Source organism: Spermophilus citellus, assembly GCF_964194105.1.
Source record: "Spermophilus citellus genome assembly, chromosome: 2".
NCBI lineage: Eukaryota > Metazoa > Chordata > Mammalia > Rodentia > Sciuridae > Spermophilus > Spermophilus citellus.
The window spans coordinates 77838543-77857769 of NC_138183.1; the positions used below are offsets into that span (position 1 = coordinate 77838543).

The 19227-nt window shown below is 41.6% G+C and overlaps 1 protein-coding gene across 4 annotated transcripts in view; it reads left to right on the top strand.

The window, feature by feature from the left end:
* Nucleotides 1-1127: 1127 nt before the first annotated feature.
* The window catches only part of PCSK5 (proprotein convertase subtilisin/kexin type 5), a 450277-nt gene continuing 432177 nt past the window's right edge, over nt 1128-19227 (top strand). For 3 of the 4 annotated variants that reach the window (XM_081278894.1, XM_081278895.1, XM_081278896.1), the window contains exon 1: nt 1128-2448. In XM_081278894.1, the coding sequence (XP_081135020.1) occupies nt 2257-2448 (192 nt within the window). In that variant the 5' untranslated portion in view covers nt 1128-2256. The remainder of the gene's footprint in view (nt 2449-19227) is intronic. The other variant, XM_081278897.1, reaches the window with a different exon arrangement.

Here is a 19227-nt window from a genome sequence, read left to right on the forward strand (position 1 = left end):
GCTATAACTTGCCATAACATATCATGCCTGAAGATACCATGACATATGATAATATAAAATAACATATGACACCACACAATAACATGCTACAGTGCACCATGAGGTAACATACTGTAACACGTCATAATACACAATAGCACAGTATATGTCCAAAGGGTCTGGCCAGTAGCCAGACCATATCAAAACTCTAAAGCCCAAGGGCAGTGTATATGCTTTTCCACCTAATAATAATAATTATTATTATTTTTATCATTATAAGCCACATTTATTCTAGAAGATTCAGAGTGTGAATTCCAATAATCTTTTCAGCCTCCCCTGCTCCTTTCTCCAGCTTCCAACATAATATGATGTGGTACATGCTAGATACTAAAAAAAAAAAAATGTGGTCAATTCATCAAATACATGAATAAAAGACGTACTCTTCTGTAAATAACTTAGTTCTTCTGATTCTTTACTTCTTCATCAAACAATGTGGGGATGATATTACTTTGTGGTTTTATTTGCAAGATTCAATAAAGCAGCATACTTTATGCAATGCATAAAACGTCACAAAATGTTACACGTTCCAAGGTGCTAGTGGAATTGAAGTATGTTTCTGATAACAAAATCATTGTATAACGGGTTAATCTCAAACATTCAACTAATGCTTAGAAAGAAGGATAACAGGAATGAAAGGAGAAGAGGGGAAAAGGAGGTGGGAGTCAGGGATCTAGTGTCTAATTTTAAGGCCAGTTGAATTATTTAATAAGGGTTAATTTTTCCTTTTATAATAAGTCAACTTGCCCCCCTTAACTCCAATGGAAAAAGAGGCTGTAAAAGCGAAGCAAGAGGGTTAAATCCCAGTTCCCTCCTGCCTTCTGCAGTCCCAGTGCCATGATGCAGTAATGAAGGCGGTTCTGCCACATATTTCATCCCAACTTCCTTGGTGGTCCTTTTTTTTTTTTAATCAAAGACTATCCGGTTCCAGGGTTGTGCTTGGAAAAGTTGGAAAACTTCTCCCTTGGTGGAGAAAAAGAAGCACTCATCAGATGCAATCCAACAAACGAATGAAGTTATTCCCTTGATCCAACATGTCCATCGACTTGCATTCCAAATATTCATTGAAATATCTTTCCTGAATTCATGGCTGAAATTTCACTCTCCTTTGGCGCTGCCTTGTATCAGATGCGCAGATTTCGAAAGTCGGCAGGCAATTGACTTGGCTTTGGAGCCTCGGCGGTTGGCTTTTGTAAGAGAGGATGCGACTTACTGTCCCGGGTGGTAGCTTCTCCTGGGAGCAGAATTTGTTAAATACACAGTTGCTGAAAAGCATGAAGAATTCGCGAAGTGAAAATCTCGGGTTATTGGTTCAGCAACTGACACACAAGTGACCTTCTTAAACGCTTAGTTGTTTAAGGACGTTTAGTGAGAGGATGAATGAATCTTCGGGGCACTTAACGCGCACCAGCGTGTAAATCTCGTTAGTCTTTCGGGAAGTAGTGCTAAATTAATACAAATCCAGCCAGGAGGAGAGAAAAGGAAGTAAAACCGCGATCCTGGAGTTTTCCTCCCAGCCCTTTGGAAAGACTCGCCTTTTGCTGCCCGGGACCCTGGAGGATTACGGCTGGGATAAGCCGGAGGCACTAGGACCTGGTTGGTGCCTGGCTGCGGCCGCGTTGGGGAGGGCGGAGGAGCGAAAGGAGGAGAGCGCGGTGGGAAAGGAGGGGTGATAGGGGGCGGGGGAGTCATTTATGCAGAGCAGGCGCTGCTGCCATTGCCACTCACAGTCCCCGCGCGCAGCTCGGAGCCGGAGAGAGCGCAGGAAGCAGGGAAGCGCTCGGAGCCTGGGCCAGCAAAGGGGGCGCCCAGTCGCTGCCTGCACTGCCCTGGCTGGTCGTCTCAGCCGCTCTCTGGGGCCCAGAGAGGAGCTAAAGCTAGTCTGGGAGTCTAGGAGCCGAGCCGGCGAGACACAACTGCTGAGGGCGCCAGCTCCACTTCGCCGCCTTTTGCTCCGGAGCCGGGAATCTCTCGCTGACCGCCCCGCCGGTCGGAGAGCGGGGAGCACTGGTCCTTGCAGCCCCAGGGATGGTCTAGGAGCCGGCGCGAGGCTAACTGCTTTGCTCCCTGCTGGGGCTTGCCGCCTCCTGCCGATCTCCGGAGGTTGCGCGCCTGGGCGGCCCAGGCCGGAGAAGTTAGTTGTGCGCGCCGCTTAGTGCGCAGAGCCAGCGATCTTGCGAGCGAGCGAGCCAGTAAAGGGAGCCGCGAGGCGAAGGGACCATGGGCTGGGGGGGCCGCTGCTGCTGCCCGGGACGGCTGGACCTGCTGTGCGTGCTGGCGCTGCTCGGGGGCTGCCTACTCCCCGTGTGCCGGACGCGCGTCTACACCAACCACTGGGCAGTCAAAATCGCCGGCGGCTTTCCGGAGGCCAACCGCATAGCCAGCAAATACGGATTCATCAACATAGGACAGGTAACTAACGTCGGGGGGTCGGACCCTCCGCCTGGAAGCTCTTGGGGGCTACTCGTCCCCTCCGCTTCGAATCCCCCTCCCCCTCTTCCAGATGTGCTCTTGCCGCTTGCCCTAACTCTTGCGCTACGCTGTCTCGCTCGCGCGCGCGCGCTCTCCCCCTCACACAAGATACCCACGTACACCAAAAGTTGCCGGAAATTTTATTTTGTTTACTTGGGTTTTGAAATCTACGCGGGACAGGTAGGGTCTCCGGAAAGATCTATAGTGTCCCCGTGGTGACTCTACCAGACCTTTTGACCTGGGAGGTCTAGGAGCACTAGTAGCTGGAGGAAAGGTCTCAGCGGGTGGCCGTAAGGAGGGGAGAATGAGCTCTTCTGGGGGGTAAGGGGTGAACGCATCCTTGGTGCTGGCGGAGAAGAAAAACCCTTTGCTGTTCTGACCTGAATTTAGCTCAGAAAGAAGTTTCCTCTTCTTGGGCAAGAGAACCTCTGGGCGCTGGAGAAGCTGGAGCGCGGGGACCGGAGCTGGAGTAGAGGAGAGAGGAAGGGGGAGGGAACGGGGGGGGGCGGGACCCGGTGTAAGTGCAGCTTTGGGGGAGATACTGTGGCTTCCTAACCTTGATCGGGATCTGGGGATTGGAGCGGGAGACGGGAAACTTCTGAAGATCGCTGACCGGGTTCTGCCGAGGGAAAATGGGGTATCTTTCCCAGGGTGGAACGTGTCATGCCCGGTGGCGGCTCAGTGGGGTCAGAGTTGGGTGGCCTGCAGGAGCGCACGTTTTTTATGGGGTCTGCTCACCGGCTTTTGGCTGAGTTACCATGCGAGGACATGTCAATAAATTGGATGTTATGGGATGTTGGCAGAGTAACAGATTTGGAGGTATTCCGGGGCAAAAATGGTTTTGGCTTTCTCGTTCCCTCCCCCCACGTCCCTGAGAGAAATGGTGATTTAGAGGGCTCTGTGAGTGGCCCCTTATGGTTTCCTTCTCTCCCAAAAGCTTCTCTGTAGCTGACCGGAGGAGGGGGCCCTAGCTGGGCTGGGAGGAACCTCCGTCGGCCTGGGAAGAGAGTAAATGTGTGTGTGGTGGGGGCGCGCTTCTGGGACTGTTTGGGGTGTACACAACCTGACATACTCTGCTAGGGTGAAGGGAGAGGAAAGTGCCATTTGGTGTAGCTGGAGCAAGAAAGCCTTAGGTGGTGTTTGACGTTATAGCTCTCCAAGTCCAGAGCAGCAGGACACCTTTGTCCCCACCCGCCCTAATCCCCTGCTGCCTGGCCTCTAGAGTTTGTGATTAGAAAGAGATGCGTTCAGTCAGAGGAGCAGGAGCTAAAGGTCTTGCTCTTTGCCCTCCTAGAGGGAGGACATATTCCAGAGAAGTCAGTTCTGCCCAGGACTAAGACCTGGGCAAGCGGCACGATTTGGGTTCTCCTCACCTCTTCCTTATCCCAAGGAAGTAAGGGAAGCTAGTCAGGTTTTATTGCCTGGGTTCCTGTCATCTGCAGAAGAGTTGTTTTCTAATGACTTGTTAGGATTCTACTGGCATCATTTTCTATGGAAGAAAATAGAGTCTGTTCAAGTCTTTTTACCAAAGCTTAAAGTTGAGCACTGCATATACCCAGGATGGCCACAGAGAGGACCAACACTAAAGGGCAGAAGGCCTGTTAATCTTTTCAGAGATGTATGTCTCCTGTTCAGCCAACCATGAGCATCTCCCATATACCAACCATATTTAGTAGGATAAGTTCTTGAACACACAGTTTCTTCTTTTTTTAAATTTAAATTGTTTTGAATAGTACTTTTTATACAGCAGATGAGGAAACCAAGACTCATGGGAAGTTGATGCCACAGGATCACCCAGCTAGAGAGTGGCAAAACCTAGAATCCTGGCTCAGGACCATCTCTCATGGATCCTGCCTTTTAGGATCTTCCAGATGGGGAGAGAAAAGTAATATTTCTATTTCCCTGTATTCTAATTTAGTGGCTCAATAAACTGGAAGCAAATATCCAGTCATAATTCACAGATATTGAGTTCAAATAAACCTGGATTTATTGATGCTAAGAAGGTTCATAACTTACAAGGGCAGAGACATTGGTATCTTTCTGAATTCACAGAACAGAACTTAGATGTTGTAGAATCAATGGGGAGGGGGGCAGAAATTGCTACCCAAACCACTTTTGAACAAGCAAACATTGCAGTGTCCCCCAACCTTACTTGGCTTTTTCTTTTAAAAAGTAATACTAAGAAAGTTTACATATAAATAACACCAAGTACTATTTAATGTGTTTTTTACAACCTCATTGAGGAAATTTATAGCTTACAGAGGTTACACAGGACCCCTTGAATTGATGCCATAACCAGTGTAAAAAGATCAGCTATTCTACAGTATAAACCCTTTCCTCTGTAGATCAAAGGAGCGTATGCCTATGCTAAGTCTTTGGGGTGGTAAATTGAGTTCACACATGCAATATCATTGAATTGTAAGGGCCAACTGTATTTCTTATTCATCCTTTACTGCACTGACCTTTTAACACTTTACACATCCTTTTGTTATTCTCTCTTTTCATCAATAAACCAGCTGTAGTTCAGCTAAGGGCAGTAACCAATTTACAAATGTCTCTGAAATGTTCTATTTTTACCCAGTTGGGCTTGGGGGGGGGGGTCTCTTCTCCTGTGTTGCAGATTGAAACTAGAGCCTGTTACTATTTCTGAAATCACCTACTGTACTGGTAGTATTTTTGATATCTTCAGTTAAGATAGGGAGGTGAGTAAGGTAGTGAATTTTCACCATAGTAAAGGTACACTCAGAATATCAATGTAATGGTTTCTGTAACATCTTAGCATTTAAAAGTAATAAGAGGTAAAATTTCTGGCCTGGAGATGTCTACAGAAAAGAATAGCTATGCCTCTTCTGTTTAGAAAAGACAGGATGTGCAGAGTGATACTAGAAGCAATCAAACAAGCTAAAAGGACACGCTTGTCTTCTAGAACGGAACAATAATGAGGGTTTTCCTGCCTCTGGTTATGGAGATGGCATTATGTTTTGGTAGGTTTTTGCAAAAATGTTTATATTTTGTTAATGGTTATACCTTGAAATTCTGAAGTGATACCCAGCCATAATCATTTTTAGTTGCTGCTATTATGTCAGCATATATCATGTTTGCTTGATATTAACATCAGCTATAGAATGCTTTGCCTTTCTTCCCTAGGAGCTCCATCTCTGACTACAAGTCCCTTTAGTATTTAGTACCACCAGGGTGGCTGGGGGTAGGAGGTGTGCATGCCTCTTGGCCTGTTGGGGGAGGAGGAAGAGGCCTTTGTCCTTTTCACTAATTTGTGTGCTCTGACCCTTTGAACTAACAGTCTACTTGTTACAGAGTTTAAATGACATAAAGGAATACGACTGGACATATTGTTAATTGTAGACCTTAGTTTGGACTAAATCTACAAAGAGGCATTAATTTCTGGTTATTGGAGTCCAGGAAGAAGATCCCTTTTGAACAGATGGTTTGCAATGTGCAATAGCTGTGTTTATCCTTCTATGAGTTGCCTATAATCCTTGATTCCAAGCCTGAGATTACGAGGGGCAGAAACCCCCTCCCCAAACCATATAATTTATCTTGAACAAGACTCCAGAGGGATAAAATTAGATGCATGCCATACTGAGGAAATATTTTACCTGGAGTCCCCATGGACAGCCTGTGGACTTCGAAATTGCAAAGGCCACTTCTCAGGCTGCAAAAGCGGGAAAGTCACTGAACTTAATGGAGCCCCTGTTCCTTCATCTGTAAAATGATAAATCTCTAGATAATAGAGTGAGTTAACTATGCATTGCTCAGCACATAGTTAGGCTTGCAATAAAAGGTTTGTTGAATCTGAATCAGAGGAGAAAGGTTGAACTAAGTGGGATCCAAACTTTATTGAGATGCCAAGAAAGGAAGACATTTTAAAAATGGAAAATGCAAAATGTAAAGATTAGGGAGACACATTTTTTTTAAAGAGAGAGTGAGAGAGGAGAGAGAGAGAGAGAGAGAGAGAGAGAGAGAATTTTTAATATTTATTTTTTAGTTCTCGGTGGACACAACATCTTTGTTGGTATGTGGTGCTGAGGATGGAACCGGGGCCGCACGCATCCCAGGCGACCGCGCTACCGCTTGAGCCACATCCCCAGCCCTGGGAGACACATTTTTGATGGCCTAGTTAGACAGGCTTTGTAGACATGGAGAATGATTTTCTAATTCAACTAACAATTTTAAATAGCTAAATAGTTGTATGTTTGATTCTAAACAATTATAGCTGATTTTCCATGGCAGTGCCACCCTTCTCTCACTGATTCTTGTTGTAGCTTTATTAGGTATTATAACATAAACTTGTTGGAGATGGGAGAAAGGGAAAGAAAATATCTGAAGAATGATTATTTTATAGAGTATCTTGCCTAAGCTTATTATGTTAAATCATATTTGAATTTATATTCTTTTATATTCTTAGACTACAGCTTGTACAAGTAAAATCAGAAGACTAGTTTTCCAACTAGATACTATAACAGGAAGAAGCTGGTTCATAGATGGCCTGAAGGCCCCCCACTCACTCTGCAGATTAATTTTGACCTTTGAGTAACAGGATGCTTGAAATGCAGATATATGGTAGGGATTGAGTTCTGGGTGCTTATGGATGGCACTGGAAATAGAGGACATGCAAGGCTAGTCTGTTGGGCTGTTTGGGAATGGGCTGTGATCCCCCAGATCCTCCAGTTCTTAGGCATTTTATAAACAGAAGAGTAAATTGATGTTGTAGTCCCAGGTTGATCCCTGTGTGAAACGTTTGGCTTTGCACACAGCAGCTCTTCACACCCAAGAGCCTCAGCCCTGACCTCTGCCAGCCACTCTCACGTGCTTATTTCTCATGCTTATTTCTTGTGATAAGGTAAACAGGAGAACAGGGGAATATTGACTGGAAAAAGCAATTTGGAGTGCACAGCCTGATGTTGATGGGTCTGTGTCTGCAGCATTAACTTCATAGACAAGAAATGGGGATTTTCAGTGTATATTTGAAATGAAAAACTATTTATTTATTTATTTTTTTGAGGAGTCCCAAAGCAGCTGAATTTGCCTTCTTACTATCTTTCATGGGCTTATATCCAGAAGTCTTAACCTGAAAGGTCAGCCAGAGAAGCAGGGTAGTATGCTGGGAAAATATCCAGTGCTCTCTGACTCTTTGGCTGAGAGAGGGAGTCCTGACCCAGAAATGTCCCCTGGGCAGGGAGGAGTATTTGTGGTGTTGGTTCAAGTTATGTGAAGCAGTGTCTGGGTTTTCCCCAAGGCTGAAGGATCTCCAGGCATTGCTATGACTTGAGACTGTATTTCCAGATTCTTGTGATTGGCACTGGGGATTTAATGAGGCTAAAAGGGAGAGGAGTCAGTGTTGAGACTGATTTCTCCCATAACAGGATGGTGTTGGCTTCAGTTAATTCAGATTGGATTAGTGACAAAGAAGCCACCTTTGACTTCCTGAATGGTAAATGTGCTTATAGACATTTATGCATGTTAGGAAATAATACATACATATGCAATTATACATGTATATAGATATATATGTCCATCAGTTTTTAATTTTTATTTTACTTATGTATTTTTTAATGTGGTGTTGAGAATCAAACCCAGTGCCTTACCTGTGCTAGGCAAGTGCTCTACCACTGAGCCACAACCCAGTCATCAGTTTTTATTTTTATAAAAATAAAATTCATACATATTTTAGAGTGAAATTACTTACGTGATATTCTCTCTACTTTCTACAAGTCAAATCTCCACCTCTAAAGGCACCAAGGAAGAACAATTAATGCCAATAAACTCTTCAGTGTGAGTTAATCCTGGGAGGAAAATGAGACCAGAAGGAGGCAGGGGAGTAAGTATAAGGGTGGGGGTAGATTTGATCAAGGTATATTATATGCGTGTATGAATATGACACAATGAAACCCATTATTTGGTATATTAATATGTACCAATTAAAAAAAAGAAGAAGAAACGAAAGAAAAGAAGAGCAGAAGTTGGGTTTGAGTGAAACTCTGGAGTATTTCCTTTGATTAACCAACCTGACCCTTGGTTGGTTCTTTCTTTCTTTCTTTTTTTAAATATTTATTTTTTAGTTGTACACAATACCTTTATTTTGTTTATGTATTTTTTTAATATGGTGCTGAGGATTGAACCCAGGGCCTTGCATGTGCTAGGCAAGCACTCTACCGCTGAGCCACAACTCCAGCCCAGTTCTTTATTTTTTTGAATAAGGGAACTTTACGCCTGTTCCTTTCAACTTTAGGGTTGCTATAAATATTGTGTCCAAACAATATTATCCAAAGGAAGGCATAGAGACCATTATATAATCTAAAAAGGACACCAAGAAGATGCAAAAACTGCCCTAAGGAAAATAAGAGCATGCTGTGGTTAATGGGGATTTCTAGATTTGAGCAGTTTGTGATTTTCCAGATTCTTGTGATTGGCCCTGGGGATTTAATGAGGCTGAAAGGGAGAGGAGTCAGTGTTGAGACTGATTTCTCCCATAACAGGATGGTGGTGACTTCATTTTCTGCCCAAGAGACATGGAGACATGTAGGGCTGGAGCAGCTGACCAGAAAGTCAACAGCTAAGGCTTCTTATGTCCTGGTTGGACAGGCCTGGTGTTTATGAGGCCTGTATGAGGTAGAGGTTGCAAGATTTGAATTTGAGTCCACTATGTATAGAAGAGTAGTGGGAAATAAAACTGGAATGTGGATAGTCCCATGAGGGATATAATGAGGCACTTAGGTGGAAACACCGAGAACCCAACTCATTGCTTAAACAAAACTAAAAAGCAGATGCAGACACAGAGAATTTGTGTGCAGTTCTGAAAGCAGAAGATGAACCAGACCTTAACCTGATCTGCACATTCCTCATGGCAAAGCCTCTTCTGCCCTAAACTGACATTAATTATGGTATTATTTTGTTTTGCTGCAGAAATATTAAGGAGTTTCACTACAGGGATGTTGGCCTTAATCCAGGTAAAGGTGTACATAATGTACTCCAGGATGCTCTCTGTTGTACTTATCTCATCTGAAGAATTCTCAATTCTGAAACATCTAGATATATGATTTGTAAAAGAGTAATTGGTTGCCTATCTAGCTGAAAAGCTATAGGGAGCACTAATGTCCACTATTTCTCTGTTTTCCTGTGTTAGCTTTATTCTCAGACAGGTGCTCCCCACGAAGCAGCAACACTCATGTGCTTTTTGGTACCTCTTATACCCAGTGTTGAAATTAACCCCCAACCAAGACTCTGATTGGTTCTGACCACTGAATGAGGTCGTGTTCCCACACTTGGGCCAGTCTCTTTGTCCAGAGGGGTAGCAGTACTTGGGTGGGTCAGCTTGGGTCACATGTCCAGCCTTGAAGTGAGAGAGATGTTGACCTTTGGTAGGCGATCCAACATTTGGGGAGGGACAGTTCCCTAAAGGAAAATGAAATGCTGTTACTAGAATAAGGGAAACCAGATGTGAGTCAAAAAATGACCCCACTACAGATCAGATTATATAAGCCTATAAATGCATCTGCAGGGAGTTTCAACATTACCAGAGAGGATAAGAAGTTACATTGAAGACTCACGAGGAGGACTGGCAACAACCTGTTGATTCAGTACACCTGAGAGTCCAGTAGGTAGTGTTCCACACCATGAGACATTCTCTGCTCTCAAGGGGGTAGGACATTTTTACCCATGACCATCCTTCAGTAAGACAAACATTATGGAGCTCTGAGCAGCATAGCATGTTCATTTATGTCTGAGGCCATGTCCACTGGTGACAGTTATACATAATGAACTGATGGAGGCAGAGAGGCTATTATGTGTTTCAAGGTTATTGGTAAGAAAAACAGAAACTGACAACAGAAGGATCTGGGCGTTCTGGTAGAGGTGGATTCAGTGGGGCTTGATAACCAAGTAAAAGTGGAGGATGAGGAGGAAGGAGAATGTGAAGATAATGGCAAAGTTTTGGCCTTGAGACCAGTAGAATAGTGAACTCATTTGTAAAATTAGGACAGCTCACCATTTTTTAAAAATTTATTTTTTAGTTGTAGTTGGACACAGTACCTTTATTCATTTATTTTTATGTGGTGCTGAGGATCGAACCCAGGGTCTTGCTCGTGCGAGGCGAGCGCTCTACCACTGAGCCACAACCCCAGCCCCAGTTCACCATTTTTAAGAGAATATAAATTACTGTCCGTTGTACTCCTGCTGTATACTGGGTCTCAGGAAGTATTCACCCTACATGACTACATTCACTTACTTTCTCCATTTTCTCTTAAATGGACTCATTTGTAAAATTAGGGTAGGACCAGTTTTAGGCACAAAAAAATATAGGTTCAGCATTGGTTATTTTAAAAATTATTTTTCTTTTATTTTTTCCCCTTTTTTTAAATTAAAAAAATGTTATAATTAGTTATACATGCCAATAGAATGCATTTTGACACATACATAAATGGAGTACAATTTCTCATTCTTCTGATTGTATATTATGTAGTTACACCAGTCATGTAATTGTATGTGCATATAGGTTAATAATGTTCAAATCATTCTACTATCATTCCTATCCCCATACCCTCCCTTCTTCCTTCACTTCCCTCTGTCTAATCTAAAGTGCCTCTATTCTTCCCTAGCCACCCCCTCATTGTGAATCAACATCCACATATCAGAAAAAATATTTGGCCTTTGGTTCTTTGGGATTGGCTTCTTTCACTTAGCATGATAATCTCCAGTTCCATCCATTTACCTGCAGATGGCATAATTTCATTCTTCTTTAAGGCTGAGTAATATTCCATTGTGTGTATATACCACAACTTCTTTATCCATTCATCTGTTGAAGGGCACCTAGGTTGCTTCCATATGTTGGTTCCTACACAGGGCCTCAATAAATTGCTAAGGCTGGCTTTGAACTTGTAATCCTCCTGCCTCAGCCTCTGGAGCTGCTGAGATTACAGGCATGGTCCGCTGCACCCAGCTCCATTCTGTTTCTATATAGCTGACTTTCCCCCTTCAGATTCTATATGTAAAGGATATCATCAGCCTTGGTTTTATTTGAGATAGAAAGAAGTGCTGAGAGAAATGCAGAGTAGATGGGAGAGAATTTAGGTGGGGAAAGAAGTAAAAATTCTCTGCAGATGAATTCCACCACTCATCTACCTCAATATAAGTGAACCTGTAGAAGTTTCTTCATATATGGAATGAGATAATATGAGTACTTCCCTTACAGGATTTTTGGAAAGGATTAGTTAGAAGCAATTTGAATGGGCTGGGCTTATAGCCCAGTGGTAGAGTGCTTGCATAGAATGTGTGAGGCACTGGGTTCCATTCCCAGCACTGCATAAAAATAAATAAAAAAAAAGGTATTGCCTCCATTTACAAGTTAAATAAATAAATAAATTTTTTAGACAAATTGAGAGCCAGATGCAGTGGTATATACCTATAATCTCAGGTACTCAGGGAGCTGAGGCAGGGATTGTAAATTCATGGCTAGTCTGGGCAACTTAGTGATAGTAGTCTCAAAAAAAAAAAAAAAAGGTCTGAGGATGTAGCTCACTGGTAGAGCACTACTGGGTTCAACTACTAGGCTCAGTCCCCAGCAAAACACACACATACATACACAGTAGTTTGGGAATAGTACCTGAAATATGTTACATCTTTAGCAAACATCAGTTATATTTTGCTTTAAAATTTTTTTTAAAACTGTACTAAATCATTTCACCCCCCTTAGCCATTTTTCATGTTCCCTTTCACTTTTAAGCAAGTCCAAGAGAAATTAGAAATTATGTTCTCCCTAATTGTACGTGTGTGTGTGTGTGTGTGTGTGTGTGTGTGTGTGTGTGTGTAATCACACACCTACCCTTTCAGGAGCCAGAGAGATCCTTCAGCTCAGGACAGTGCCTCATTGCTGATTGTGTCCCCAGCACCTAGAGCAGTGTAGGGTGTGGTCATGTGGGACAGGAGGCTGGACAGGTGAGGCAAAGAGGAGTGAAGGGTAAGTGGAGAATCTGAGAGGTTCATGTTGGGGTGGAAAGGAAGTGAGCTGGTGTGTAGGATGTTCCCCAACTCATTAGTCACCGAAAAGGTGGAGGTCACCTGCAAAGTAACAGGAACTGGGTGAAACTAATATCTGGATGCTCCACCTATCATTGTTTTGGGACATTTTTAGGAAATTCTAATAAAAATCAAAGATAAGTCACAATAAATGATCACCAAATTGCAGTGAAGTTATTTCCTGCTTGTACTTAGTTATTGCTCAGGAACTGAGTAAATGAATGAGTGAAAAAAAAAATGAACCATCAGTTTAGTGATCTTGCTTTATTCTGTTGTTTTCTTGCTAATGCTCATGAGCCTGAGATTAGAAAAGGACACATCAGGAGTTAGAATTTACCAGGGTTAGAGAAAGAGAGTCTGGAAAACTAGGGGTGACAGTTTCTGACTACGGAGTACCATATTTGAAATGATTGAGGAGTGTGTAGGTGATGAGGAAGGTGGTGGAGTCAAAATTGGATCTACCAACCCAGTGAACAGGGTGGGGTTGGGGCTTGAAATTAAAACAGAGGGCCAGTTTGATAAGAGTCACAGAAGTGGAAAGATCAGAGCCTTCCCAGGGAGCTTTTGTGAACTACTAGATACAGCTGTCCTGCTTGATGATACAGATGTCCTACGTGTCCAAGACGTGGACGTGCAGGTGGCCTGGCCAGATAGAGAAGATGTGAGGGCTAGTGGGTTGGAAGGAGTCAAGAAACTGAGACTGGGATATTGGAAGTGTTATCAGGGTGTATAAGATGAGGATTCCAAAATAATTTGTGCTGTTATACTCACCGGGCAGATAAACATGAAGTTTGCCTCATATTTCAATTCTCTTTGGGTAAATGTAAGTATCATCTCTGTCTCACATAACTGTGTGCTCTTATTTGTACTGCAGGTCCTGTACTAACTTAAGGGATAAAAACAGACACATGGGTGATTACTTTCAACTCCCAAATGTATCTTCCCTTATTTGACTTAAAAACTGAGGATTGCATTGAGCCCTGAAGAAACAGCATAAGCAGAGAATGTAAAACCAAAACTAATATTTAAGGATGATTTTTAAATGGTTTATGCCATGTCACACTTTACGTTTACTTCTAGAGTAGGTTGTCACATAGCCCATTTTCCATCTCTATATTATAATGGATGTTTGTAACTATAATTTATTCACATGTCACATATTTTGCCTTTTATACACATATTTTATATAGCAAAAATGAAACTGTGTTCTGAAAATGTCCTTTATGTATTCATTTCCTAAACTTTACTTCTTTATAGGAGTATAGCTATATTTTAAAATGTAGGTTTTAAATTATTTATAGATTGTTCTGTTTATAATATATAATATTTTAACATTGTCCTGTAAAACATTATATTCATCTTGTTTGCATTTGTATGTTAATCTTTATGTTAATTTAGGATTAGCATCACAAAAGAAGTATTAAGTTACTATTAAAATCTGTGCATTATTTAAGAAGCTAATTCTCTCCTGGGAAAATTGCATTTTGGATACCATGCCAGTATTGAAACCAAAATTTATTACAAGTCAGTCTTTCCTTGATGCCTTTCCCAGTATCCCCATATGACAAACTGTGTATTCATGTGTGTGTATGTGTGTGTATACTGAAGGGCTGATATTTTTGTAATAAGTACTGGAAGTCTGGAATTTTCCTATACTGAGAGGCTCCTACAGCTGTAAAAATATACCATCCTCTCCATATCAGTGTTCCCAGGCTTGTGCCTTGTTTTCTCTAGTTGAAACTTCTCAACCAAAATAAAGCTGGGTAGTGTTCACTAGTCTGAATACAGTGCAGGGAGTAGAAATAATCCCAGGGCCTTTTAACTTCCTAAGCAAATATTCATAATTATGAGGTTAGAAGACTACTAGTTACTCATCCAGGGCCGATTCTGTTAGCATTTAATTTAAGTGTTTGTATGTGTGTTGGGTTGGGGTGGAGAGATAGAAAGGGGAGAATCATCAATTTTAAAGTTTCCCAAGAAAAAATTAAATTGTAGGTCACTTAGGACTTATCACTGGCTAGCTTCCAGCAAAACTTTTTTTTTTTCTTTATTTCTGTAAACTACGGGGCATCTTTCTCTTGGGTTAGTCCTTGTAGACTAATTTACCAAATGCTGTGTTCTTTGGCTTATCACAGGATGATGTCATTGCTTCTGGGCTGGGTGGATGATCTTGGGACTAGTGAAGGAGAATCAAGGCTGAAAATAAGTGACTTGAGTTACCCCTCTAGGTCCCACCCCATCATTAATATATCATATACTTTTGAACAGGTCACAGGTTTTCTTTATGATAAAAGATTTGTTCTACTCATTTACTTAAAAAATAGTTGTTGAAAGACAGCATCAAGAAAGTGGAAAGACAACCCACAGAGTGGGAACAAATATTTATAAATCACGTCTGCTGGAGGACTTGTATAAAATATACAAAGAGCTCTTATACTCAATGATGAAAAGAGCAGTTGCTCAATTAAAAATGAGTGCAAATTGATATGATTTAACATTTCTGCAAAAAAGATATACAAATGGGCAATAAGCACATAAAAAGATGTTCAACATCATCATTCATCAAGAAAATTTAAGTTTCAATGAGATGCTAGTTTACACTTACTAGGAAGGCAATAATAATAATAATACAGATGATCATAAGTGTTTGAAAGGATGTAGAGAAATCAGAACCCTCATACACTGCTGGTGAGAATGTAAAATGGGCACATTGGAAAAGAGTTTGGCAGTTTTTTGAAAGGTTAATCACAAGGCTGCCCTATGACCCAACAATTCTGTTCATATATGTGTGTGTATATATATATTCATTCTCTGAAAATGTTTCTCCACAGAAAAATTTGTTCATGTTAACATTATTCAAAATAGTCAAAAAGTAGAAATAAATATCAACTGGAGAATGGATAAATAAATTATAGTATAGCCATATAATGGAATATTATTCTACAATAAAAATAAAGTTCTGATACATGCTATAGTATTGATGAATCTGAAAATGGTATGCTAAGTGAAAGAGTCAGTCACCAAAAGCCATATAGTAAGTCATTGTATTTATATGAAATGTCCAGAATTGGCAAATCTGTAGACATAGAGGTTAGTTAGTGGTTGTCTAGGGCTGGAAGGGTAATGGGGCATAGCGGTGATGAATATAGGTATGAAATTAAGGGGGAGGGGATTGATGGGAATGTTCTAAAATTGTGGTGATCTTTGCACAACTCTAAATATATGAGAAACTATTGAATAGGATACTTAAAATGAGAGAACTGTATGATGAATTACATCTTTATAAAGCTGTTAAGAACAGTTATTGAGTACCCATTATTTATCAGCCATTTAAATAAGCAAAATCCTACTGCATTTGTCTGTTCACATAAAACATACATTAGAATGGGAAGGGACAAGCTATAAGCTGATAATTAAATTAATAAAATAATTTCATATTATAAGTGTTGGAAAGCAAAATATGTAGACTAAAAAGCAAGTAAGAGCTAAGGAACTCTTTTGGATAGATTGATCAGGGAACACATTGAGGAGGAAGTACTGAGTAGATACCAGAATGTTAGCAAAGCCCCAAGCACAAGGTGGTCTGGAGTGGGATGAGATCCACACAGAGGGGACTGGGAATGCAAGAGTCCCAGGGAAGGGGCTGGTCTAGGTAGAGCCTAGTTAACGAGCAAGAAATGGTCAAGCTTGAAGTTGGAGAGGACGGTCTTAAAGCTTAATTTCGGTGACACCACTTTTTCATTTAGAAGTCACCAGGAGCATTGCCTAGTGCATTAAAACAAGCCTTCCCTGGACTTTTAGAGTCGTGTACCTTCTTGTTCTGAAATGCTTTCCCCATCATCCTTTCTACTCTGTCTCTTAATAAAGCCAAACTGAACTTCCCCTCATCCTCCAGATATTAGGCTCAATGCTACCCTGGTTTTGTGACAGTTTTTCTTTCTTTCTTTCTTTCTTTCTTTCTTTCTTTCTTTCTTTCTTTCTTTCTTTCTTTCTTTCTTTCTTTCTTGCTCAATGCTACCCTGGTTTTGTGACAGTTTTTCTTTCTTTCCTTCCTTCCTTCCTTCCTTCCTTCCTTCCTTCCTTCCTTCCTTCCTTTCTTTTTTCTTTTCTTTTTTTATAATAACTTTAATCTATTTATATATTTTTATGTGGTGCTAAGGATTGAACCCAGTGCCTCACATGTGCTAGGCAAATGCTCTTATCACTGAGCTATAGCCCCAGGCTCTTGTGCCAATTTTTCTACCTGGAGTATTCACCTGACCCATAGCTCTTCTAGAAATTTTATATCTTCTCAAATATTACCCCCTTACCCATATCTTGCTCTGGAAGTATAAGTACATAAAGGTATAGGTAAAATTACTCTGATTTTTCAATTCATTGACTCCCATAATAGTTTTCCAATTTTTTTCTTAGGGAATTTAGAATAGTTAAGTTTTCCTTCTTTTGTTTTTCTCTTATGGGGACTTACCCTGTACTCTGCAGTGTGTAGCGTGATGTCTTGCTCATTGAAAGGAATCATTAGCTGGGAGTGGCAGCACATGCCTGTAATCCCAGTGACTCTGGAGGCTGAGGCAGGAGGATCATAGGTTCAAGGCCAGTATCAGCAATTTAGTGAGGCCCTCAGCAGTTTTGTGAGACCCTGTCTCAAAATTTAAAAAAACAAGGGGTTGTGGTGGTGAGATGTAGCACAGTGGTAAAGCACTCCTGGTTTCAATCCCTAGTACCAAATTATTAAATATTGTTTGAATCTTAAACTATTTTACAGATATATATTGTACATGCAAAGTAATCCTGAACACTGGAGAAAAATTTCAAAAAGTTTTACAATCCAGTCAATAAGGAAAGCTAATTAATGCTTACTGTATTTCATAAAGGGGTGTGGTAAAAAGCAGTGCTCTCAGGTTGAAGAGTCATTCATGTGTGGACTCTGAAGCTCAGGCTTCCTGGGAAATAGACTAACACTTACCTTTTAGTGTTTTTAGGATCTTAGCATCATCAGCAGGTCATTTTTTTCTGATTTTAACTTTCATGAACATTCTTTGTGTGAGAATCAGAGTTCTCAACGTGACCGCATTCATGCCAAGATCCAAGCCCCAGCTCATCCTAGGACGAGGGTCACTTCTCTGTGGGTCCCAGGGAACCCCATGGATGCTGCTGGCTGTGATTCTCTCTGGGGGTGGCAGTGAAGATTGTGTCTGTTGGAGCTGTGGGAAGAACAACAGAGAGCACCCCCCGACCCCCCAAATACTGTGAAAGAACAATGTTTTGTAAACAATGTTTTCAGATCACAAGCAGATTTTATTTTTGGTGTGGAAACAGTAGGAGTAGCAACAGTAAGCAGACTCAGTGCACCTTAAGGGTCCTAAAGGAAATAAGCAGTAAAATCTTGTGGTTTGAGGCTCATGGCAGGGCCTACCTGGATTGGCTCTTTCAAAGGGCCGAAACTGAGGTTATTATATCTACATGAGAGGAGGGATTGCAGACTCCAGCACAAACAGACATAAATTAAGCCTGCAGCTTAGTCCTTAAGGAGTGGCTTCAGAAATATCCTTGGAGACAGGAAACAAACTGAGGACAAAAAGAACAAATATTCGTTGGGAGTTAACTCCCTTTAATCATAGAAGGAAAGTTCTCTTGGTTGGGTGACATGGCCAGAGGCCAGTTTCTCAGTTGAGATGGGTCTCCCTATCAGACCTGTTTAGTTTTATCATATCCAAGCCTCAAATGACCAGGCCTTCAGACTTCTGCAGGTAGGAGGAAAGATGGGTTCTATTTTCTGGGTCAGATGAAAGAGAGATGGGAGAGCCAAGTTCTGTCATGGGATACGTGGCTTGAGAACAGAACGGTCTCCTCCTTTCACTTGTGTTGGGTTTCCACAGCTAAGGCCTTTGTCACTTTTTGTTTGGGCTATTGCATAAGTCTTATGTTGTCCCCCGTAGGCTGCTCCTTTTCCTCTAGGCTAGTCAAAAAGACTTTACTTTTTCCCCCTTCCTCGTATTTGTTTTCTTCTTCTACTCTTCCTTCTTCAATTTTCTGAGCATCACTCATTGTAACCATTTTGTCCATTCTTTGCACATTTTCTGCCACCTTCTGCTTTTCTGCCTCCCCTCATGTCATTCTCACTGTATGGACATCCTCATGTCAGTATTCCTCATCTACAAAGCCCTTCTCAGCTTCCTCAAATAAACTCTGTGGCTAAAACTTCCACTGTTTAAACTGTCACCGAACCTTGTATGCTTCTTTTTATTGGAATTTGACATTTTCACTGTGCATTCTTTCTTTCTTTCTTTCTATCTATCTATCTATCTATCTATCTATCTATATCATCTATCTCTTCCATCATCTTTTTGCCTACTCATGCATCATCTGTTTTATCTTCTCTGTTAGACAGTCATTCCCTTAAAGACAGGACTTCTGTCTGCTTCATCTTTGTTCCAGATGGCACCCAGAGTTGAGTGCTCTGCAGTTAAAATGCCCTTAAAAACATATTCTGAAACATATGCATTGGCTCTGAGGAGAAGAGGCAGAGAGACCACAGTAGTTGTTAGTACTATCCACATCGAATATTTCTATTTCTCCTGGCCATGGGATAAATCCGAGTTTCCCTATCTTTGGTGTTAAATATGGCAAAGTGACTTCAGTTGGCCAGTGGAAAGTGAGCAGTGGGGACACAGGTCACTTTCTTAC